The sequence below is a fragment of the Rhineura floridana genome, chromosome 3 (assembly GCF_030035675.1).
Source record: "Rhineura floridana isolate rRhiFlo1 chromosome 3, rRhiFlo1.hap2, whole genome shotgun sequence".
NCBI classification, from domain to species: Eukaryota; Metazoa; Chordata; class Lepidosauria; order Squamata; family Rhineuridae; genus Rhineura; species Rhineura floridana.
Window position 1 is genome coordinate 189,113,746 of NC_084482.1, and position 25,329 is coordinate 189,139,074.

Consider the following 25,329-nt stretch of genomic DNA (forward strand, 5'->3'; position numbering starts at 1 on the left):
CCTTTGTAGCCAAATGCAGTGCAGCATATGTCACTTTGTGCTCTCCTCTGGCTAGTTATGCATCTTGATGCTGAATGTCTTGCCTTGCCTTTCCTCAACTTTTACAGCTGCCTGCAAAGTTTCTTTTCTAACGTTTGGCCCTTTTACTGCACATCTCCCAAGCACACTGATAGCTCTGGTTTTCTCACAAATTAGCTGCAGCATCCATGGTACATCTGGGAAAAAATGCCAGGTGGTGTTGGGGACCACCCAGTTCTTATTCACTAGGAGTGTTACCTTGCCTGCAGATTAAACTCCTGCTTTTCCTGCAATTTTCAAGAGCCAGCATGTACCAGGTCCCCTTGGGTGCTGAAGATGGCAAAATAAGTCCCTACTCTCTAGCTCCTAAGAGCACTGGAAGGCCCCCTGAGGCAAAAGCTAATACTGATCTGGGGCCTAGTTATCAATATTTCATGCCTGTGTTGCTAAATTATGCAGCTCTTTGCTATTAAGCTACTAAAGCGCCTAATTGTGTGAGGAGGAAGATAAATGAGCTGTAGAGTCCTAGTAGTTGACAAGATTTAAAGCGGCGGGAGGGATTTATCATACAAATTAAAAACACAGAGCAGACAAGAAGAGATTGGTAACATTTGCAGATCAAACTGCTGTTAAAAGTATAGGAGCATTTAAAAGTTGTCAACCCTATGCAGAAATGTAGCTTCTTAAATAGACAGAAGCCCTTCTAACCAAGGTCCAGCTTTTTCCCTCGCACCATTTTCCTTGTCCAACCACAGACTGGGACTGAGACCCTATTTATTATTTATTTACTTTATGTAGTTTTAGATCATCCTTCAGTTAAAATTCCAGAGTTTTCACAGGAAGAATAAAACAATTAAAATAAAAATGCAAAAAAAAAAAAGCTAAAAGCCACAAAATCATAAAAGCAGCATGAAGCCGTCAGCAGGTTTACAACTGTATCTTAAAAAACTCAGAAAAAGAAAAAGATTTGCCTAGTGCTGGGAAGGACAATAATGTAGGTGCTAAGTGAGCCTTTCTGGGGAAGAGCATTCCAAACTGCTTGCTGCTGTGCAGGCTGGCAACCCTCCCCCCTTTCATTCTATCTTTCTCCTCTTTGGGGACTAGAGCCTTAAGGCTTTTCTTCAGATCATTGTCTTTGAAAAAGGGGGGGGAGATCATTCAGTTTCTAGAGTTTGAAAAGAGGTGTGAGCGATCAATAGAAGGTCTCTCTGCACTTTATGCTTGTCAGGCCTTTACTATCTGATTACTGAGGTAAGTGAAGCACAATTAATAGTTGAGTGTGTGGTGCATGTCACATTTGATAGTTGTAGGGTTTCATACAGTAAACACTAGGAGTCCCTCCAGACATCCTTTTTATTGTGCATTCATCATGATGTGTGCTTATGATGACATCAAGGCAGACATAAGCAATCCTGCTTCCAATACTCTTTGTGCGTACTTCATTTTCAATCAGTTCATGTCCCATAACTGAAATCACATAACTTTTTATACGCCAATTTGTGGGGGGGGGGATTGCCCCTCTTTTGTTGCTCTACAGTGCAAGAGCTCCTCCCCAGACGTTGATAATGCGATGACATTGGGGAGGCAGTGTAGAACAACTAATAAAGTGGAATGATGTCTGCACGGCCCAATATAAATCCACCACTAATTCATTATTGCATTTAATACAGTACCATGTTGCAGAATAAAGTAGGGCCCCACTTTATGGCGCTTCGCTTTACGGCGCTTCGCTAATGCGGCGCTCTCAATTAGACGCAATTAGACTAAAGCCCCACTCATACTGCGCTTGTTCCGCTTTTACAGCGGTTTTCGGGCGTTGCACGCCATTCTGTTCAATGAGTTCCGCTTTTCAGCAGTTTTTGCTTTTTGGCAGAGGTCCGGAACGTAACCCGCCATATGAGTGGGGCCCTACTGTACACTTTCAAAAAAACCCACACCAGTCTGGAGCAGGGGTGTAGTGATCCACGGTCTCAGGGTGTCTTAGACCCTTTATTTTTTTGGGAGCAGGGTCCCAATGTCTCCAACATCCCATGAGCCAATCAGCATGAAAGGGGAGTGTGTTGGCCACGGAGGAGAGTCTTCTGACATGCTTCCTTGGCCTTTCCTGCTGATTGGAGCCAATCAGAGTAAAAGGAGGTGAGAAGACTCTTCTCAGTAGCTAAAACACTCCCCTTTCATGCTGATTGGCTCCTAGGGACATCTGTTGTTGTGGGAGAAGTTGCCTGTGGGAAGAACTGAGAAGTGTGGAGATAATAACGTAAGCGAGGGGGCATGGGTGTGAGAGGACGTGGCATGACTATCCTGAAGGGACCCTGCACTTCTGAATTTGTCACTACAGTACTGGTCTGGAGGGACCCTAGGTGAGGGAATGGAACTGTAGTTTAAGCTGGGGTTGTAAGGAGTGTTAACCCGCAGGCAGAGTAGCTCAGTCTTGGCAAACAGTTAATGAACAGGTTTCCATTGTTTCACTTTCCCAGCTATAGGAGTTGTGATGTTAGAGAGGGAGGAGAGGCTGATGGCTGGGCTGACCTCCTAACTCCTGCTATTGCCGTTGCCACATCCACTCTCTTATCCTCTGGTGACCCTCCTCGCTGTTGTCATTTTGCAGGGAAATGTGTTTTGAAGCTATCTCTACCCCAGCAGGCACCTTTCACATCTACTTAAGTCAATCTCTTCCCGGTGTGGGTTGCTTTTCTACCAGAGTGTGAATCAATATACCCAGCAGGCCACAGTTATGTCCTCTTGGGCTGTCTGTAATTTGTTTGACAAGGGCCATCCTAACGTCAAGTGGTGTTGACCTTGGACACTGGTGGTTGATCTCGTTGTTTGGGGGCAGGAGTAGGTTGGGCTAATTTAGCTGCTGCTGCTAAGCTCACTTGGGACCTTGCAAAATAGTAATAAAACTGTTTCCCTGTCCTATGCTGCATACCCACCATACATTTAAAGCACTTTTAAAGCACATTATTTCCCCCAGAGAATCCTGGGAACTAGTTTACCCCTCACAGAGCTACAATTCCCAGCACTCTTAACAAGTTCCCAGGATTCTTTGGGGGAAATAATGTGTGTTAAATGTATGGCGCATATGCAGCCTGTCAGCCCCACCTTAGTTTTTCTTTTAGTTTCTATTGTTTCACATGATCCTGGAGCTGAAGAGGTGGGGGGGGGCAGGTGTAAGATTCCAGCCTGTCAATTTGGATTACATTTATTTAAAAGTATCTTTATATATGCACTTGTTATACTTGTAATTGTTTTAATTTTTTATATGTGTAACTGTTTTTATATACGCTGTAGTTTTGCATATACTTTTTATTGTACAGTGAAAACGTTTCATGGGAAGGGATTCCTAAATGAAATAAATAAATAAAATTTATCTCTTGATTCAGCCTTCACACATGTAGGTTGGCATGCTCACTCTGCATGTGTTTAAGGGGTGGGTGGGAGAACTCACTCTCTTACCACTTAACCATCTTGATTGTGTGTATGAAAAGGTAGAGAAAGGGGCAATTGGCAGAGTGAGACAACCACCTCAGGCAGCTGATTTTGGGTGTCATCAAAAGGCAGCAAACTATTGTTTGTTTATTTGTTGTCTTTTTACTGGCAGGGAGGAAGAAAGGCACTTCTGGGATTTTCTGCCTCAGGGTATCTGTGGGGGAAGGTGCCATTCATTGCTCTGCCTCAGCTAGCAAAATGTTTTGGACCAGCCCTGGTTCATGAGAATGCAACAATGAGCTGGATATATGGCTTTCTGGAAGGTTCATTTTTTGTGGGGAGAGGAAGGATGAGGCTGTTCAGTTGGGAAGGCTTTGATAGACCGGATGGAACTCACAGACTGCATTTTTCTGGCACAATCTGCACGGGATAAGCAGAGCTGGTACTGGCTATGTTTGTTCAGTCTGAAGCCCAGGTGGCCTATAGCCTTTACCATCTACTGGATTTGGGACTGCTGCCTAAATCTGAAGGACAATGTGGGGGCTTGTGGGCAACCCTTTGGGGAATTTCCTATAATCCACCTTGTCCTGTTTTCTCTATAAGCATATTCCTCAAAATGGCTCCCAAGGCAGTCACTAGTAACCTTGTGCCTCCCCTTCCTTATTCTCTTGTCTGTTTGTGTGTCTCTCCCTTGGAGGCTGCAGCAGGACTCGTTATCAGCACAAGACCTGAGAGGAAAAAAAAACTTCAGAACAAAACTTGCAAAGAAAGTCCTGCTTTCCAAGACTGACTGGCCTATTGACATTGGTGTCTACCTCCAGCATTTCAGGCCTGGCTGTGCATATACAGGGCATCCTCTTGAAGACATCTCTAGCCATTCTGGATAGGAATGGTTCCCCTCCCACAGGAGGCAGCATCCCTTGGGCATCACGGCACTCCTTGCGTGCTCCCTCTGGGGACCCTGGGCTCTCCCTGTGGCCATATTTGCCTCCCAATCTACTCCTGCCTTGTAGATGTGGAGTTTCAGTGGCCCAGGAAGTAAGGCCTTCTACCTGCCTCAGGCCAAACGCTACAGATCTCTGGGGTGCTGTGTAGAAGGCCGGCATGCCAAGACACTGGCCCATTGCCATGTCTGCCTCCTGAGATGCCAGGCTGTGGGGCAAAATGGAAGCTGCCAGTGTCAAATCCTTCTTCTGGGAGGCTTTCCCGCCACTGCCTACCTGTCGGGTTTACTGCAGCTCAACCTACCAGGATGGACACCTCTTTGTGGTGGGTGGCTGCAGCCAGCAGGGTCAGCCCCTGGACACTGTGGAAATGTTGGATATTGTTTCCCGCAAGTGGACAGCGTTGCCCCCTATGCCCACCTCACGGGCAGGTGCTGCAGCGGTGATGCTTGGCAAGGACGTGCTGGTAATTGGAGGGGTGGACTCCACACAGAGCCCCCTGGCCTCAGTCGAAGTCTACCATGCGGATGAAGGCAAGTGGGAGAAGAAAGCAGACCTCGCCCAGGCTTCCATGGGCATCTCCGCTGTGGAGAAAGGTAGGTGCAGATTCACTCTAGTGTAGCTCAGCAGGGTGGTGCGAGGTGGAACAAGAACCAACCAGTATTTTTCTGTTCTGCAGGGTGGTCACTGTTCCTATAGGAGCAAGTGGGACGTGTAGCAAATCGTTGAAGTGTGATGATCCTGGTCAGGGAGCCAGCCAGCCAGCCATATCCTCTTCCAGGATACTGGGGGGGGAAATCCATTTTTGAGAATAGCCACGGAAAATGACTGCATAAAACTCTGGTCCACAACAATAGAGAATAAGCAAATTAATGGAAAATTTGGTACCAAATCAGAATTGGGTGGAATTATGGCACATCCCTGCTCAGCATTCCATTCCATATCCAGTCCTCATTGGGCTGTTTCAGGTTTCCTGTCCCCACTTAAAATGTTTGTTCTTCTGCAAGCCTTAGAGCACCTCCAAGCCTGCTGATACCTCTTACACAGTCTCATTTTGATTGCATAAGGATCCACACTCACTAAGTGAGTTGCTATTACTATACGTGCTACATCCCAGGGAAAGGGGCACATCCAAAGAGGTGTGTTCCATATCATCCATGGGCCCACTTGACTAAGGGGTCAAAGGAAGGCACTGACTGACATCTGGTCTGCTGCAAGATGTTTATTTCAGGTCAGTTGCTTCACAGCCCTGTTTCCACCCATGTCAGAGTACACTCACCAATCAAAAAAGTCCTTCTGTAGTCATTCTTTCCTAGGGCTCCTGGCTTCCTGCTCTTGGACTTGGCAGGCTTAAGTCCAGGACTCCTGTATGCCTTCTTATGGAGGAAAAGAACTGGGTACAGCTAGAATGCAGCTATTTGTTACAAACATAAGAAGAGCCCTGCAGGATCAGGCCAAAGGCCCATCTAGTCAAGCATCCTGTTCTCACAGTGGCCAACCCAGATGCCTGTGGGGAGCCCACAAGCAGGACTTGAGTGCAACACCACTCTCATTGCCTGCGGTTTATTCAGAAGCATACTGCTTCCATCTCTGGCCCCACCTAAAGGGCTTTAGGGGGAGATCCTAAAGATGGCCTCTGGCAGGGGAGTTTCCCCAGGAAAGAAATCTTCCTTTTTGTGTAGAAGCAACTTAGAGGCCTTGCTATTCCAGCCTGTTCTTTGTACCTCCACTGCCCCTCTTCCCCCTCTCTGAGGCTTTTTATAACCTCTGGGTTTCCCGACCCTTCATTCTGGTTGAGACCCCGCAGCCGTGCTCCTTCCCTCTTATCAGCCAGGTGAATGAGAGGGCCCTTGGCCTGCTCCTACTAGTACAGGTGGAGCCTCTGGGCAGTGTCCAAGTATCATCTCCTCAGGAGCCATTGCCTGCTTGTGGCGTGGAGGGAAGGTGCTGGTAAAGGACTGGCAAACCCTGGCAGCCTATCCACAGTATATCATTTGCATCTCAATTAAGTGCTCCTAGCATGGTAATGGATGTTCGGTTTTAATGGGAGTCAGGCAGGGACGAATAACTTAAGTGGAATTGCACAAAGTTGGTGTCAGCTGCTGCTTTTGAAGAAAAGGTTATAGTTTTCTACTTTGTGACGTTTTCTGATGTTTAATTTTTATTTTTAGTTTGTGATCTGCCTTGAAAATACCTTTCTTTAAAGGGTGGAATTAAGTTATGCTAGGTCCTCCTCAGCTGCTCTTTGTGTAACATTAATGCCTGCCTGGGCTATGAATCCCTGAAGTGTTTACACGGCTGGTGTAGGCAAGGCAACTTGATTTAAATAAGCTGCAGGACATGCGCAGTGTCACAGCAGTAACAACTTCTTGCTCACCCAGCATCACATTTAAATCAGGCCTGAGATTCTCATTTAGTCACCTTTGGCAGGACAATTGCCTCCAGACAGGGAAGCATTACAAATGCTGCTGTCTTTTTCCTCTTTTTAGACCACAAATAACTAACATACATGGGCACGTGTGGGTGGGCTAGTAAGTTTTGTGAACTTATTTGCAAGGCCGCGTTAGTGCCTGGAAAGACATATGGCCAAACTATGCATTACGCGGGAGCTCCATGATTTAAACTCCCCCTCAATGGACACCTTGCATCTGCCGTTCCATCAGGCTGCCGCAGAGGGAGAGATGGGAAACTGGACCACTCCATCAGCTCTGCGGAGAGATCACCTCTTACTGACTCTGACTCTTCCCTGAACTGTTTCCATCCCAGCTGAACCTAATGAGAATTTTGTAACTAAGAATTAGTGCCTAAGTGTGATTGTTTTCTTCTCTCCCAATCACTGTTTGTGTCATGTCTTTTAGATTGTAAGCCTGAGGACATGAACTTTCTTGTTCTTATTGATCTGCAAGGTGCTCTTAGAGCCTTTTCTGTTGAAGCGTGGGATAAAAATGTTTTTAAATAAATAAAATAAGCATCGATCTTTTTAATATAATGATGCTGGAGGAGGTTGTCAATTTGATTGGAGATGTGGTGTTGGGAAAGGGGGCATCTCTTTCTCAGACTTCTTACTAGCCGCATGGGGGGGGGGCTTTGGTTGCCTCCTCTATTCCACAGGGCTAACTGCAACTTCAGGAGGAGTAATTTAGATTTTAAAAAATGGAATGCAAGTGTGTGGAAGGGTTTTTAATGCTCCCCCACTCAGTGCGGCTGCTCTGATAGCATTTGGAGCCGTCCATGGCTGCAGTAAAGTTACATCTACTGCTGAAACAGAAGATATCATCATTGATTGCCCATGTAATGTATGGCTTGGCTCTTACATCCTACCCAGTAATATGTAGTTAGCAGTTTCTGCAGCTGAACACATTGCTTATTGGAAGCTTGACGGTTGGAATTTTTGACGGTATCTGGTCTCCATTTTTGGAAACTTTTTTGTCAACTTACCCTTGGCTCTCTTTAGGACTGGCTCCAGTCCTTTAGTTCTAATCTTTTTATGTTCCCCTGCCTCTCTCCCTTTCCTTGTATTTTGACTTCATTGTGTCATACAATCAGGAATAGATTCAGAAGCCTTGTCTGATAGACACGAAGATAACAGTTTCGTCGCTAAGAATTTTAGTGTAAATATTATTTTCCTGGTTCTTTTTTACTCTGCTTATTCTAGCAAACATAGCCACTGATATTTCATGTAATTGCACAAAATTTATCAGAACTTACTATCTTCAATCAGAATCAGATCTGTTGTCCTTCCATTTGTTCCCATTGGCCTGATTCAAACATTGCTTTCAACCACAGTTAAGCTTAACTATAGTTTAAAGGTGAACTCACAGTGTATTGGTGCATAGGCTGAAAATTGTGTCCATTTCACACACACCCCAAGCTGTGATACTGGGAGCTAATCCATGGTTTGGCTTAGCATGAACTCGGGCTTATGGTTGGTCTGTCTCTCTGAAGAAACCATGAGCTTGTAACCAAGGTTTATTCTTGGCTTACCGCTCATGATTTGTTTGGGGGAGACAAGCCATGAGCCTGGGTGTGGACTTAATGCAGCTGAGCCAAACGATGGTTTAGTTCCCAGCAGTGTAACCCCTCTGGGAAGGAGTGAAACAGCCACGATTTTCACATTGGTGCACTACCACACTGCATCTGTGACATATGAACACTGCCAATAATCAATCAATACTTTTGTAAGCCTTACTAAGATTTAACATAGTATTTTTCTTTTCCCTCTGTATCAATATTTTCATAAAACAAAAATGATAAATCTGCACTTGAAGATTTCACATTCTGCAGTCTGATAACACACATTCATGGGGTTTAGAATGTTGGCTTTAAAATAATCCTTTTATTTTGCTGCTACCAAGCCCAAATTCTATTGCTGGAATAATAGAGTTCTGTACAAATCAGAGCTTGGAAAAGTTACTTTTTTTAAACTACAACTCCCATCAGCCCCAGTCAGCATGGCCACTGGAGTGGGCTGATGGGAGTTGTAGTTCAAAAAAGTAACTTTTCCAAGCTCTGGTACAAATGCACACATGACTTGCACAGTTGTTTTTTTCAAGGAGAATTCTGGTTTTGGTTTAGACTCTTGTTCTGAGGATTGGACCTCTTTTTTATGAAGGACTGCAAAAGAAGGGGAAAATAAGACTTGGGAGAAAAATCAGCTCCTAAAGGCAGGAGTCCAAGGGAATGGTTGTCCTGAAAGATGAAATTCTGTGCCTTATTGTTAAAATTCCTACCTGTGCCTGTCCCAAATTTAAGAGGCAGGGGGGAGGGAAATATTTTCCAGGTTTTTCTCTGCACCCATGTAAGCTAGAAATTGTTTTTTTACTGCTTGTTTTAATCTAAGTAGAAGCTGCAACAACTCTAGATTCACAATTGGATTTCACAGTCCCATGCTGTGTTCACAGCTATGCAAATTTCTAGCATCTCTCTGCATACTGTGTTGAAATAGTTGTACTCTGCTGCCATAATCTACTCTCATTTTCTGGCCCCATTCTCTCCGGTGCCTTCTCTTATTATTATTATTATTACCATCACCATCATCGTCCTCTCAAAAAAAAAGAAGAAAAACAAATAATAAAAATAAGCAAAAAGACATTGCCAGCTGACATTGACAATAAAAATATTCCATCAATCCTGTTTTAAACATATATACATTGATATAAGCAGCTCAAATAGGGTGTGTAAATGAAATAGACAGTTATAACCCATATCTTCAAATACAGAAAGGTGCCTTCTAAGGGAAACTAGATGATCGCAAACCCAGTCCAAAACATTTGGGTGCATGAGATAAAAAATGTAAGGCTATGTATACACCATACCTTTAAAGCACATTCAAAGCACTTCTCCCACCCCCCAAGAATCCTGGGGATTGTAGTTTGTTAAGGATGCTGGGCATTGTATCTCTGTGAAGGGTAAACTACAGTTCCCCGTATTTGGGGGGGGCTTCAAAAGTATGGTGTGTTCTATGGATGGGGGAGAAATTTTATTCAGTTCACATTTAAAGCCAAATCTATCAAATTTGCACTTTCTGAAACAATATGTGAACCGAAACACAGCCATCCTTCGGAATTTGCACTTATCTGAATTTTGCTATGCAGCTCTCCAACCAAAAAATGTTTACAAAAACACATATATTATGTAAAAATGTGCATAAAAATATATTACTGAAAATAACATACAAAAATGCACTATATTAAGAGAATTTGCTTACAAAAATTACTCAAAACTTCATACAAAAATATGTTTATTATCAGAAATTCAAACAAAAATGCTGAAGAATTTTTATGCTGATATTTTTTTAAATTGCAAATTTCTAGAGAAATTTGGAGAACTGTATTTAAGAGTGAGGAAATAAGAAATCCCAAACTGACAGATCTTTCCATCCTTAGTGTGTACACAGCCACAGGTTCCATACGTAATCTGCATACTGAGCCCATTGTAGATCTGACCTTTTGGGGTCAGGAGTACAACAACTAGAACTGGCTCCAAGATTGTGGGTTTTTTGGGGGGGTTGGGGTTGGGCAGGATGTCTATAGTGGGACCTTCCTCTTTGAGTGGGCCTCCTTCTTGCCACAGAATTATTTCTGGTGCAGAATTATTTTTCTTAATTTGGATCGAAGTTGGTTGGGGAGAAAGCACATCAAAACAGAGTATTTCATAAGAAATGACAGGATGGATATTTATTGTTAATGTTATTTGTACATCGCTTCCCAAACCAGTGGGAGATAGCATTGGATGCAGAGCCAATGGGAGTATGCACACTGCCTGAGTAGATGAGACAACAGAGATGTGTGATCAAAGTAACACTTCCCTGCAAATTTTAACAGATAGCGTGGGGAAGGAGGGCTCGTGGCATTTGGGCAGTACATACAAGTTTTCCCCAAAGCGTTAGCAGATAGCATGGTGGGGTGGAAGGCACTTACCTGACCACCTGGTAGGTGAGTCATTGCTGCTTACCAGGAGGAAAAGCAGGAAGGGCCAGGAGGCAGGAGTGCTAGATTGGCTTGGCTGGTGCATTTGCGGTGTGCCACCCTCACCTCTGTTCCTTTGCCCCTCTCCCTCCCAGTAAGTGGCAGTGATTCACCTGCTGGGAGGTCAGGGAAGCACCTTCACCCCACCATGCTATTCACCACTGCCCCAGAGAAACAATAAGGAGCTTTAGCAGGGCTGGCCCTGCCATTAAGCAGAGTGAGACAGCTGTTCCGACAGCAGTTTTTGAGTGCTGTGAAAGAGCAGCAAATGATTAGTTACACTCATTATTATTGTATTTTTACTCCCAGGGAGAGAGGTGCTTGTTGAATTTTCTTTCTTAGACTGCAAAATAATTGTACAATATATGAAGGTCCAAGTAGAAATACCGTGAGAATAATAAAGACCCACAATATACAAAAGGTTCTATATTGAACTCGGTTATAATAATATAAAGAATTGCATTTTGTATCTTTATATTATTATTACTGAGTTCAATACAGAACCTTTTGTATATTGTGGGTCTTTATTATTCTCACTGTGTGCAAAATAATTGGCCAGTTTTGGGTACTGTGGTGCTTGACTTGGGGAACGGGTAGAGCACAATTTGCCAGTCCTTTTCAGGCAGCAAAATATCTTGGGCTGGCCCTGAGCTTCAGGGGGGCAACTTTTATCAGGCAAACAGTGGGGGGGGTTGCCTGATAGCAAAGCACCTGAGAATATAAAACTTGTGGCAGCCCTTCTGAGAACAAAAGTGCAGGATAAATGCTAAGACCCACAGTCAGAAAGTACGTTTTTCTTAGAACTAACCAAAATGTCAGAAAATAGTGAGCAATTTTAGTTGGTCCCACTCACCAGACTGTGATTTGGGAATTTTTCTAATAAACCATTATGGTTCCCTCTAGTTTTTAGTGTGTCTTGAAGAATACAGGATAAAGACATTTTGTCTGCTTAAGCCCTGAGATAATTGAAGTGGTCACCCCTCCTCTCTGCTTTCTGAACGCTGGCCCTAATCAGCCTTCCCCAGGTGCAGATTTTTGCAAAGACCTACACTTGCTCCCAAGGCAGCAAGTAACACTCTGTTTCAGCTTCATTGCATAGGAAAATACAGCATATAGTTTGCCTTCTATCTGGGAAAGTGGGTGATATTTGTCCCAGAAACACAATGCTTTGCTGAAAATTGAATACAGTAGGGCCCCACTCATACAGCAGGTTAGGTTCCAGACCCCTGCCGAAAAGCGAAAATTGCCGAAAAGTGGAACACCGACAATAAAATGGCGCCTAATGGCCTTCTCAGAGCGCATCATGCCAAAAAACACCAAAAAAGAAGAACAAGCGCCATATGAGTGGGGCCTTCTGTAATTGAAAACTGCCATATTAGCAGAACACCAAAAAGCAGGGCCCTACTGTACATTTATTTAAAGGAGATTCTGATTGGATGGGTGCCAGCCCAGGTAATACTGGAGAAAATTGAGATAGGAAGGAAGATGGCTTATTGTCAGTATTATGTGCACTCTTGGCCATGAACAACTGAATTCTGCAACCTGTATACATAGACAATTGTAAGCAAATCTGCTTATTTTGCATAGGTAGTTATCTAACATTATACTATATATCCATCTTGCTCAAGCAGTGGCTTTCCAGAGTCCTGGGCAGAGATCTTTCCCATCACCTCCTGTATGATCTGCAAGTATATGAAACTTCCAAGTGCCAGGGGTTCAACCTGAAACCTTCTGCATTCCGAGCATGTGTTCTACCTAAAGATGTGACGGTCTGGGGAAAAAATGGGAAAAGTGGGAGGCAGGGACACAGGGTTTTTCCAGTTTTTTAAAAGCCTTTTTGGGTTCCCCCCCCAAAAAAAAATGGGTTAAAAAAAGAGGGAAAATGTTGGGTCCCTCCTGGAATTTTTCTGACCCTGGGCCAGCCACTCTTAGGCAGCCCTACCTTGCAGTGTTGTGCAAATAAGGGGGAGGGGAGAAATAAAAGTATATTAAAGAATTAATATTATCAAATCCTATTTTTTAAAAGGAAGATAATGGCTTCTTCAAAATAAAAATAAAGATGTGCTGATTTTGGGCACACCACTCAAAGTGAGTTTATCCAAGTACAGACAGCAGTTTGCTGTTGGAAAAAAGTTACTGCACACTTGGCCATGTTCCTGCCGTTGACTTGCATATAGCCAGCAGCTAGAGAAGTCACTGCCACCCTAAAGGCAGTTGTGAGGATTGCTCCTAAACTTTTCCTGGCCAGAGTTTTTCTTGGTATAGGGGGAGTGATATTAAATCCAATTTTAAAAACATGAATAATAAAACTGGTAGCAGCCCTGAGGGCCTGAAACACTCTATCCCCCAGCCCAGCTAACATTTTAATTGGAGATGCCAACAGTTAAAGTTGGGACCTTTATACATGTAAAGCAGGTACTTTTCCATTGATCTGTGGCTTCCCTACATGGGTAAAAGCACTAATTTTCTTCAGCCCATTTAATAATTTTTACATTGCAACCAGACAGTACATATCTATAGATCTCAACATCACAGAGTTAACAAATCAGTGACAGCCTGAATGGCCAAATTCAAATGATCTATGTATAATTAATTTGTTTTGTCTATTCATTCACCTTAATGATCCAGAATTTAATTGCTGTGTACATGCATTTAATATTTAATGTTTGCTGCAATTGTTCTACTTTTTACATATTTCAGTCCCATTTTCTTGTGTTGGTTTTCCAAAATAAGTCTTGTTGCTTGAGTATTCATTGCCTCGTCATTTTGAATCTACTAAAAAAATAAAGGACTTTCCCTTAAGTGGTGGGCATTGATGGTGAAGGTCACTGACAGAATTCCACTCAGCATGGAGGGCTTCCCTGCCTTGGTCGAACCAAGAGGGCCATTTATACATAAGGCCACTTCAAGTGGCCAGTAGCAAGACTAGGGTAGCTATTTTAGTTCAAGGGCCACATCCCTTCTTGGGTAAACCTCTGGGAGCTACATGCCAATGGTGGGTGAAGCCAGAGGCCAGGTTGGCCTTTACTAGGGGAGCGAGCCTTTAGTGTGGTAGGCCCTACCTGCCCTGTGGAACTATCTACTAGTAGAGGTTCAGCAGGAACCATCCCTCCCTTCTTTCAGACCTCATTTGAAAACTGTAGTTTAGACCGGCCTTTAAAATACGATTTTTCTCATTTTAACCAATCTGTATTTCTTGATGTTTTGTTAGTGTTCTTATTTATTTATTTAGTTTTGATTATTATTTTTGCTGATTTTAGTTTTATTTGTTGCATACCATTGTGATACATTTTTATGAAAGTGTGGATTATAAATACATAAATAAGTACATAAAAATGAGACCATAGGGAAGAAGTGGGTGGAGCAACAGATAGGCCTTTTACAGCGCACTACATTCCAGCCATACGAAAGCCAGGGATTCTCTCTCTCCACCAGGCAAGCAAGAGGCATCATCACAGTTTGAAGATGTATTCCAGCCAGGCAAAAGCATTTGAGGAGGATACAGAGCAGGGCCAGTGAGAGGTGAGGGAGGCCTGGAGGGCTGCATTCAGCACCTGGGCCCAAGGTTTCCCATCCAGCCCTGTATTTTTGAGCTGTGGTGTTAGAGGCTGATCCAAGGCCTCTTCTAGGACCTGGGACCAGAGATAACCTTTCAGATAAGAGCCCTAGTACTATATCCTTCTTGATGCTGCATCTCCCAGCCATTGTTGAGTCTGGCCAAATTGGGGGGGGAGAAGAGATTGTACATATGTGCAAAGATGACTGTCCTTACAAAACTAGTACTGCTGCAGTCCCCCCTCTCAGATTGGGGTGGGGTGTCTCTGAGCCCCCCCCCCACCACTATCTGCAGAGTGGTGGGCAGGCTGCGCTGGAAGCAGAACTTGGCAGCATGGCTGGGTTGCCATGGCGTCTCCAGGGATACAACACGGCAAGTATAATTAGATGTGATTGCCTAGTATCCCTGTGTTGTTCATTGTTGAGTATGTTGGAAAGGAGGGGTGGGTGTCACATGGGGAATGGCAGGTGCTGGGGCCTGCCAGAGAGCAGGAAGATTAAGGCCGGTTGTCTTGGTGAGGTGGGATATCGTGCAGCACTCTTGCTCTAGAGTCTAGAGTAAGGTCAGGTAGGAGTATAATGCAGAGAATTCAGCCAGATAAACCCACACTCAAGTGTTGAGTGGGCGCTGGGACATCCCTAGAGTCTTTTAGATAGTCTTTACCCTTCTCCTTACCCAGGATTACCTAGTGTCATGATTTCCCCATGAATAGCTCTCTCTCTCTCTCTCTCTCTCTCTCTCTCTCTCTCTCTTTCTGTCGTCTGAATGGGTGGTGAAACTCTTAAAAAGTGGGTTCCATAGGAGACAGATCAGGATTAACAATTTTACACGTATTTTTCATGAGAGAATGAAAAATAAATATCAAGCTATGTTTCATAGTGAATATAGTGATATCAATTTATTCCCCATCCCATTTTAAAAATTCTTTTTACACAGAGACTTACGGAATGGAAGTTCTCACCTTGTAAACCTGTTTCTAACCTAAAACTCACATCTATCCTCTACCCTGATCCCAGACTCACTGACTGCTTTTACAGACAAAACCTAATAGCTCCTTCCCCAGCATTCCACCAGGCAGTAGATTGCTCTTTCTGCCGACCTTAGCAGTCCATCCTTAAAGCAGCGCCCCCCCCCCCCGGTGCATCCAGTACATTTCAGAATATGATTCACTACACCAGATTAGATGAGGGGGTCATGTTTCCCTAGATTTTTCGCTAGAACTAAATCCATTCAAAATGACAGTATAAATTGGTAGGTCTGCCACTACCTCCTGGATCATTTTGAAGTAGGGATTCTTAATAACGATGAGCAGTAGCTACTTTTGTTTACAGATTTATCTAGGCCATGGAGTTATAATTCCAGCTCCTTAACGCCTCCAGAGGGTTATTAATACTCTTCTTTTCCTCTTTTCTTTAGCAATTTAGCTAAAAGGTCAAAGGCATTAATGCAGGATGAGAGAAACCCAGTAGAATCCCCCCCAGTTCAGAAGATGCTGGTTTATTTAACCAAGAGATTAGGTTTATCATTTAATATACATAAAGAACACAACAGTACTATCAAAGAAAAAGCTCCATAGGGACATAAGAGGAGCCCTGCTGGATCAGGCCAAAGGCCCATCTGGGCCAGCATATCATAGTGACCAAGCAGATGCCCGTGGGAAGCCAGCAAGCAGGACCTGAGTTCAATAGCCACTCTCTCCACCACCATTTTTGGCGGGTTGTTTGAGGTATATTATTTCTTTTTGTAAGAGAAAAGGAGAAGCCAGATACAGGAGGCCAAACTTCATTACCTTTGATAGCTATGTAGGAGATGGAATTAGGAGAGAAAGAAAAGCTGTATGTGTCCAAATTCCCTCTCCTGCAAGAGGCCTTGTCCTCAATCTGATCATCTTAGAGGGAGATGGTGAAATTTATTTATTTGTTTGTTTATTGTTGTTGTTGTTGTTCTTGTTGTTATTAATTGTTATTGTTATTATTATTATTATTAAATAATAATAATAATTACTATTATTACATAAAGCCATCAAAGTGGTCTACATGATTAAAACAATAAAACACAATCTCTTAAAAAACAATAAAATCAATTCTACAAACTCTGGGGGAAAAACATCCCAGCAAGGGTTGGCCATGTGCACACACATTTATTTTTATTTATTTAAACTATTTCTAACCTATTCTTCACACAGTCCCAGAATGAGGAACATCAGTACAATACAATAAAACAATATGATTTGATTTGCTGGTGTTGGTGAATGTCCAAGATCCAAGTCAAATGGGCAGAGACAAATTCCCTACCCAGCAGAATCTCAAAGGCCACAGCAATACTTTTTCACTCCAAAATTTCTTTTCTACCTAAATTTGATACCGTGGACAAACTATTGCTCTGTCTCATTTAGATATGAACGTTGGAAAAGACAGAAATCGTTGCAGTCTATTTTGATGGTCATTGTTATTTTTATGTATAAATATTCAAAACACGAATATGATTAAAAGATTACATAAAATATAATGTGGTACGCCACGGCAGCCATGAGTAAGTCCTAGTGTCTATTAAAGGAATTGGCTTCTGGACCATTAAGATGATTCACTAATTTCTGTGGAGTGTGGTGGAGTGCCACAGGTCCCTAAAAGGTCTGATAAGGCTCCTGGACCTTGTGTGACTCCTTTGCATTTAGATTTGGTTATCCTTAAACTTCTGCTTGTCAGATTTTGAAATTCACTGATACTGGCAAGGCTGGCCTCCTTCTTGTGAATGCACAGGGTCAAGGGTGCTTTCTCCCGTCCTCCGTGTCTACGTAGAGTCCTTATATGTCGAACGTTAGTTCACCTAAGCTCACAGGTTATCAACAGCAGTTGTCAATGCAGGTGGAGGATAGAGCAGACTCCACTCAAGAATTCTTGAGCCTTGGGAGGTACCAGAAATTTTCTTTTTGTGTGTCAGACTTCACACAGCAGAATAATCTTTATAATATATGCTATTTATTCATATCTTGCACACTACAACTAATAAAATGTATTCTAGATGGCCTTAGCCAACATTGCAGAAACAGAAAATAGCAATACATATTAGCAAGAAAAAAGGTGCTGGATATCCATTTAACTTCAAAGCATAAGACTTCAAAGGCACATCTTAGTTAAAACAGGTTACAATAGATGAAAGAATGAGTTACTCTAAGTCATATTAAAGAGCCAAGTTAGAAAGTACATGGAACTACATGTCATGATACATCACCCATGAGATGTCATGGATGGTTCTTCCTGCTTTTTCTTCAGTCCTCTATCCAGTCAGAGTGGAGGGTAATGAGCTCTATAAAACCTGACCTTTCATACATTTTTGTGTTCCCATGGTATTATCAGTTGCTGCCTTTTCCTTGCGCCTCTTCATGCCACCTCCTGTTAACTAGTGTCAACAACTAGGCAACTTAACTATCTGTAGGTGTTATCCACGCCACGTAAGGAGCTTCCTCTTACTTTATGTTGACTTTTGCCAGAACCCATTGGCTGTCTGCCCAGATGATTTGTCTTATACTGTGCATCAACATTCTGATGCAAAGCATTACTTTGTTCAGAAGGGAGGGCGAAGCCCATTTTAAAAACGGACCTTTATTACTCTTTGGCTCTTTCGCAACTTATGCATCAAAAAGCTATAAACTAAGCAATATAACCAAATGTGAATGATTTCAGCACATTATTTTAATGCATATCTTAGGCCAATATCTGGGCTAGCCCATTACATCACTAAGTCCTTCCTTTAATGCCCTGTAATTTTTCTATACTTTTTACTGGCATGTTCAGGGTTGGTTAGTGTCAGAAGTGGCACATTAGGCAGCAGAAGTGGCACATGGCAGTAACTGTTTTTAGGTCCTTGTTATGCTGCCTGCTACCTAACACATGCAAAAAGCTTTTTGTAACATCCTCTTTCTAACTCTTTTACCTGCCTACCCCTCTTCTTTTCCAGATGGTGCAGTTTACGCTTTCGGTGGGATGGGAGCAGACACCTCTCCACAAGCCGTGGTGCGAATGTATGAGCCAGCAAAGGATCATTGGCAGCTCTTGCCTTCTATGCCCACACCTAGCTATGGGGCTTCTATTTTCTTGCATGGGAACAAGATCTACGTGATGGGTAAGAAGTAAGGAAGCAATGCTTTGCTGGCTGTTCAGTTAGATTAATCAACTAAAACCATTCTAATCCACTGAAACAGTGCCATCACTTCCAAACAATTCACTAGCAGATGTTTATATTTATTCTTTAATACAAATACTTCTAAACATTGTAACTAACAAACACCATCTTAGAAGAGGCAATCTCCCCAAAGGGTACAAGATGCTGCCTTTGAATGAAGAGATGCCATGGTTCCTCCATGGAGGTCTAAAAGGCAGAGGAACAGGACGTGAGGTGATAAAACAAAGAGATGACCTGAGGCAAGGGGGAAGTATTGGTAATAGAGAGCCCAGAACGGGTGAGGCTGTGATGACCCAGGGCCACCCAGGCATGCAGGATTTTTTCAAACCTAAGGGGCCCCCATTTGTGACTTGTCTGGACTTTTTCACATACAGTCAAGAATTCCTATCTAGATGTTCCTCCATGTGATTATAATCATGTGCAGGGGAAGAGCATGGCTGTGTCACCTCACCCCCACCCCATTTGACACATTGGGAAGCAACGCCTGTAAAAGGGAGTCTACCGTATGCTCATAAATGCAGCTAGGCAAGTGAAGAGCTTTTGATTCTTGCACAGTTGGATCTGAACTCACTACAGCAGCAGAGGCTGGCCTAGGGGCCTGATCTGCCACACACACACCAATTTTGGCAGCAGTGGCAAAAGTTTTTTTTTTTTTTAAAAAGAAGTTGAAACAGTACTGGATTGTGCAGAGAGCTTTAAACCTTTCCACAAAGCACTCAAAGCAAGAAGGTAAATTGTCCTCTTTCCAGTCATTAGATCAATCATTTGATGAGTAGGGAGGGGGCAATAACCACCACCACCCACTCATCTGCACAGATTAGCTGAGGAGCGGGAACTGTTGTGTGCCTGTGTGTCTATCTCAGGGCTGGGGAACCTGTGGCCCTTCAGATGTCATTCGACTAAACTCCCATCATCCCTAAAACTCCCATCTTCACTGATCATGCTGTCTGGGGCTGATGGGAGTTGGAGTCCAGTAACATCTAGAAAACCACAGGTTCCCCAGCCCTGGTTTATCCTGTGTGTGCATGCAAGAATGTACATGCAAGATTATGGGGTGGCCGTGCCCGCTTTTGGCCACCACTGCCATGCAGCCCTTTTGGAAGGTTGGTCAAGTATGAATGCAGCCCTCAGACAAAAAATAGCCACCCCTGCACTAAACTCTTCTCGGTGGCTAGGAGTGCCTTTTACCAGCTCTGTCTGATATGTCAGCTACAGCTGTATCTGCATCAGGATCACTTGGCCACTGTAGTCCATGCATTGGTAACTTTGAGATTAGATTACTGCAGTGTGCTGTATGTGGGGCTGCCCTTGGGCCTGGTCCAGAAGCTCCAGCTGGTGCAGAATGCAGCGACTAGACTGCTGATGAGGGCAGACGGCTGACAGCATGTGACACCTCTGCTAAAACATCTGCACTGGCTGCCCATAGCCTAGTGGGCCAGGTTCAAGGCTCTTCTGTTAATCTATAAAGCCCTGAACAACTTGGGTCCAGGATACCTTAAGGACCGTCTGAGCCCCTGTATCCCAGCTCAGTCACGGAGATAATCCGGAGAGGCGCTGCTAGTTGTCCCCTGTGTTAACAGAGGCCTGACCGCCCTCAACCAGAAGTCAGGTGTTTAGTGTCGCCAGCCCCACGCTGTGGAATGCTCTTCCAGCAGAGATTCAGCAGGCATCTTCCCTTTTGACTTTGGGGAGTCTCTTGATGACTGGCAGGCCTAGGCAGTTGTTTAAAATGTCTCTTGAGTAGCCAGTCATTTTAATTTTTGTATTGCTTTTCAATGTTTTTATGTTGCTGTATACAGCCCTGGTGTTTTGTGAGAGGATAGCATATTAATACGTTTATGAATAAATAAACCTCAAGCTGAAATGAGTTCAGTTTACATGACATCTTGTCTCAAGGCATCTTGTTTGCCCTCAGGCAGTGTCCGATCGCAAACAAATTAATCTCCAGATAGTTCTGGCTCTGTAGCACAAAGCTTGGGCGCTTGAGACTGCAATCCTAACCCTACTTTCCTGGAAGTAAAACCCATTGAATCCACTAGGACTGATGTCGCAGTAGACTTGATTAGGATTGCACTGTTAGCCCTCAGGTCTTTCTCTCCGTGCCTGAATCCTCAGCCAGAATGTGTTATGCCTCAGTGCATTTCGAATCAATAGGAGTGGGTGAACTAGTATGTTGGTGTTTCTTCTTTCCATAGGAGGAAGGCAAGCCAAGCTGCCCGTAACAGCCTTTGAAGCATTTGACCTGGAAGTGAGGAGCTGGACACGCTACCCAAATGTGCCCAGCCGGCGTGCCTTTGCCAGTTGTGCCATGGCTGATGGCTGCTTTTTCAGCCTGGGAGGACTGCAGCAGCCAGGCCCTCACAACTTCTATTCCCGACCCCACTTTGTCAACACTGTGGAGATGTTTAACTTGGAGGAGGGTAACTGGAGTTGTGTGTGTGTGTGTGTGTCTAATGAGAATGTGTTTAATGCGGAGACTACAGGAGATTAACAATAACTCTTTTTTGTTGTCTAAAAGTGACTGTACAACAGCCCTACCAAACTCACTAATGCAGAACTTCCTTGTGCTTCAGTCCTAGTTCTAGTTCCATTTTCCATGCTGTACCAACTATATAACGCAGCCTTCTTCAACCTTGGGTCCGTAGATGATGTTGGACTACAACTCCATCATCCTTGATTATTGGCTAAACTGGCTGGAGATTACGGGAATTGCAGCCCAACAACATCTGGGAACCAAAGGTTGAAGAACGCTAGTATACAGCAGTGCTTATCTATTCAGGATCACCTTTTGCCACAGAGTGAATGAAGACAGAGAAATAAAGCCCTGCGATTTACAACAACAACAATAAAAGTGATTGCCCTACTTATTAGGAAAGATGGGAGTGGGTAAGGACTGTGAGTTGTCCCTCCATTCACCTATTGTATCCATACTGATAGGTGCAAATACTCAAATTAGGGATCCATCTTTTTTCATTCACAGGTTTACTGCCCATCTAGTTCCACTCCTTTTACAATGAGCTAAATTCTTCCTCCCTGTAATGTCTCATTCAGGGTCCTGGAGTCGACTGAACCGTGCCATCCGCATGAGGGACAAGAGGGCTGACTTTGTAGCTGGCCACTTGGGTGGGCGTGTGGTAGCAGCAGGTGGTCTTGGTAAGTGTTGCACATCTGGGACTTCTGGCTGTTGAGGCCTGTGGAGGATGGAGATGTAACTCATAACCAGAGCTTGGAAAAGTTACTTTTTTGAACTACAACTCCCATCAGCCCAATCCAGTGGCCATGCTGGCTGGGGCTGATGGGAGTTGTAGTTTAAAAAAAGTAACTTTTCCAAGCTCTGCCCATAACTCATGTCTCACTGTGAATTAACAGTGTGATAGTGCACACTGTCTAAGCACTGGTTCACGTCACGCTAAGCCAAGGCTTACGATTCGTTGCTCTTGGCTCCAGGCAGGGCAGAGCAAAACGGGGGTAACTGAACAGCTTGCAGCATGTTTTACTGTGATGTGTGAACCAGCCCACTCTGTGAACAAACCTTTAGCTACCTCTAAACACAGGATTTGCCTTTTTGTTGATAGAATCAAATTAGGGTTTTTGTGGTTTTTATCATCTCATCTCACATAGCCTCATTGCTTGTAGTATGATTCTAGCTCTGAATCAAGACATTGTATGAACAGAACTACCTGTCATGGTTTTTTGCTTGTGCGAACTATGCAGAATTTTAAAAATGCACACACCCCTGATCATATGAACAGCCCGTGGCTTCAGAATACATAGTAGCCAACCTTTGCCTTGCCTGTCTCTGGACTGTGCAGTGCTGCCACCTGTTAGCTCTGCCTGTTCCTCTCTTTGTTGCCACCTTCAGCCTGGTGCAACGGATTTGCATCTTGCTCCTTTCTCAAGGCTCCAGCATGGACTCTTATATCCAAGCTAGTTGTTAATGGTTACGGATGGCCCTCCTTTTGCACTGAACCTTGTAGGTCTTTCCTCTGCCCTCCCCAGAGTTTATGTTGCAGTTTGCCCCTCTCCATCTCCTCCTGCACATACTACTAGGGTAGCCTGTGATTCACTCATCTATTTCTCAGAAAAGTTTTGTGTATCATTTTCACAACAGAAATATCTGCTGTGGAATGCTTAAAAGTCAAAATCGGGGATGGGGAACCTGTGACCCTCCAGATGTTGTTGGGCTATGGCTCTCGTCATCCCTGAAAATTGGCCGTGCTAGCTGGGATTGACGGGAGTTGAACAAGATCTGGAAGGTCACAGTCCCCATCTATGGTCTAAATGTTTTGTTACCTGTCACTGGGCTAAGCATGGTAGTGGTCTCTGTTTCCTGCAGAAAATAAAGCTAAACCCTGTCTTTCTGTAAATTTTCCTGCCTTTCTCCTGGATGTCTAACAGCATAAAAAACAAGCCATAAACGTTAAAATTCAAAACTCCTAAGAGATCATCTTTGGAGTGGGAGTTAGAGGCAGGGATGATCCGAATATGTGCAATCTGAATCCTTTCAGTCTCTGGCTTTCATACAGACTCTTAGTGTAGCTGGCAGTCCCGGGGTGCTGGCAAAGTGGTCTGCAGTGAGAAAGCAAGCCAGGATCTGCTTGCAGTGTTTCTGGCTTCAGTTTGAGCTGTAAGTCCCTGACTTTCATAAGCATCACCTTGGCATGTAAATGAAACCCTGAGAATGATGTGTCATGCAATTCTTGGGAGAAGTTTGCCGTGGAGCCGGGCTCAGCCATACCATCCCCTTGCAATAAACTCAGCAGACATTCCTGGGGATTTTGCAGTTGCTGGCACTAGCAGGCCAACTGCTGCTTAGCTCATGGATATGCACCTCTTTTTCCCCTTTCAGGGAACCAGTCAAGTCCTCTTGCAGCTGTGGAAGGATTTAACCTGGCAAGGAAGAAATGGGAGCCCTTGCCATCCATGCCCACTGGCCGCTGTTCCTGTTCCAGTCTGGAGGCTGCCAACCTGCTCTTTGTGATCGGAGGGGTGGCCCAAGGCCCCAGCAGTGCAGTAGAGGCTCTGTGCCTTCAGGAAGAGGTCTAGTGATTGTCGCTTGTGGAAGGTTTCCTGCTAATACAAGCCAAGAGGAGTAAAGTGCCTGATGATGGTCAGAGGACACACATACGAGGGAGCAGGGAGGAGAGCACATGCTTCGTCACCGACATGGCAGCCGGCAGCAGTGACCTTTCCTTTGCTGTTCTCCAAGTAACTCATTTCATCTTCGCAAAGCGTAGAGTAGCTCAGAGACTGGAGCAGTCTGTCCTGTTAGGCAGGGTGAGGGTGAAGCATCTTAGCAGCCCTCTCTGCCTGCTGAAGCAAGGTGGACTAAATGGAGCTGACTCTCTCAGTGCCAAAGCAGGCACAGAAGGTCCTGCTCCACAGCCATGATTTTCTTCGTTGCGCACAGCCTTCTCTGACTCCAAATGGATGTGGTGAGAATGTGGGCTGTGCTTGGTACAGGTTGAAGTGGCAAAGTGATTGCCAACCAAAACTCAATTCCACTCCCTTTTTGTTATCTTTCCACCCCCGTCCACAGTTGAAATGTAGATTATAAGGGTGCAGGTCTCTCCTCCTTTTCCTCTTTCTGCTTATGCTGCTGCCATGTACACTGATACTGATAGTGCTATTAATAACTCACATTTTACTGCACTGCTATAAAGCTGCCAGTGAAAGAGTGAGTGATGACATGGCAAACCCAAGTTGAGTTTTGGGAGACAAACACGTGGTGAAGCAATCATACAGCCTGAGACACAACTCCACCCACATTCTTGCCATGCTCATTGGGCTGCGTGGGTTGGCCCTTAGTTGGAAAGGGCAGCACAGTTTCCTCAGCAGGCCCTGGGGAAGAGTGAAGGAAGGTGTGATCTAAGTGGAGCAGGGACTCCAGTGCTTTGAGTCTTCATTCCTATGCTTGTGCTGATGTCAGCTGCGTTGACTCTAGGAAAACTGGGTGTAGCCATGATGCCCTGTGATGTGTTCCTAATCTGGTCAGTGTCTCATGTAGCACATAAGGTGCCCTCTAGCTCAGTGCCTAGGAGGTGGTGTAGCACCTCATGCCAATAAAACCAGTGGAGTTTTTTTCCTGGCTTTCTGTCTCCTAAATTTGTGTTCCATGTGTCTTAAGTTGTGTTCTCTCCTGTATGCAATTCACTCTCAGCTGCTATCTATAGGAAGCCATTGTAGGATCAGTTGTTAGCAGGAAGTCAAGCATCATCATCACAGAGAGTGCATGCCTACATTGCTAAAGAACCAGTTTACCCCTCATCAAGAGGCTAAACTGGTAGATCAGGGTTAGTCAAAAGATAAAGCCACTGTCAAGCGATTCAGCCAGGCTGAGTAGGAGAACTAGAAGCTGGTATTATAGGCTGCTTTTGGAAATGGAAGGAAAGGCAAAAATAGAGCAGAACTAGAAGATATATCCAACACACAGACTGTGCTGGGCTTGAGACAAATGTAAGATAAACTTGCTCAGGCAAGAGCTAGATGGTGATCTGGATCAATTTTGAAGTCAGCCAGGCAGGCCTAGCATCACTAGCCAGCATAATCGGGCAGCATATTTGTTGGGTTATAAGTAGATCATCTGCAACAGTGTACGTTCCTATAAGAACAGTCACCTGACCTCTGTCCTATTGCACCTTCCCCACTGGTGGGATGACATGGATTATTTTGTTCATTTTTACCTTTCCAGAGTAAGTAGCCCAAGGCAGCTCACAAATAACATTGCATTGGG

At 44.2% G+C, this 25,329-nt stretch overlaps 1 protein-coding gene across 4 annotated transcripts in view; it reads left to right on the forward strand.

Moving 5' to 3' along the window:
- KLHDC8B (kelch domain containing 8B) overlaps positions 1-24,686 on the forward strand; it is a 39,476-nt gene extending 14,790 nt beyond the window's left edge. For 2 of the 4 annotated variants that reach the window (XM_061618865.1, XM_061618866.1), the window contains exons 3-7: positions 4,145-4,987; positions 18,372-18,536; positions 20,792-21,016; positions 21,648-21,749; positions 23,446-24,686. In XM_061618865.1, the coding sequence (XP_061474849.1) occupies positions 4,612-4,987; positions 18,372-18,536; positions 20,792-21,016; positions 21,648-21,749; positions 23,446-23,642 (1,065 nt within the window). In that variant the 5' untranslated portion in view covers positions 4,145-4,611 and the 3' untranslated portion in view covers positions 23,643-24,686. The remainder of the gene's footprint in view (positions 1-4,144; positions 4,988-18,371; positions 18,537-20,791; positions 21,017-21,647; positions 21,750-23,445) is intronic. The other 2 variants (XM_061618867.1, XM_061618868.1) reach the window with 2 other exon arrangements.
- The last annotated feature ends 643 nt before the right edge of the window (positions 24,687-25,329 follow it).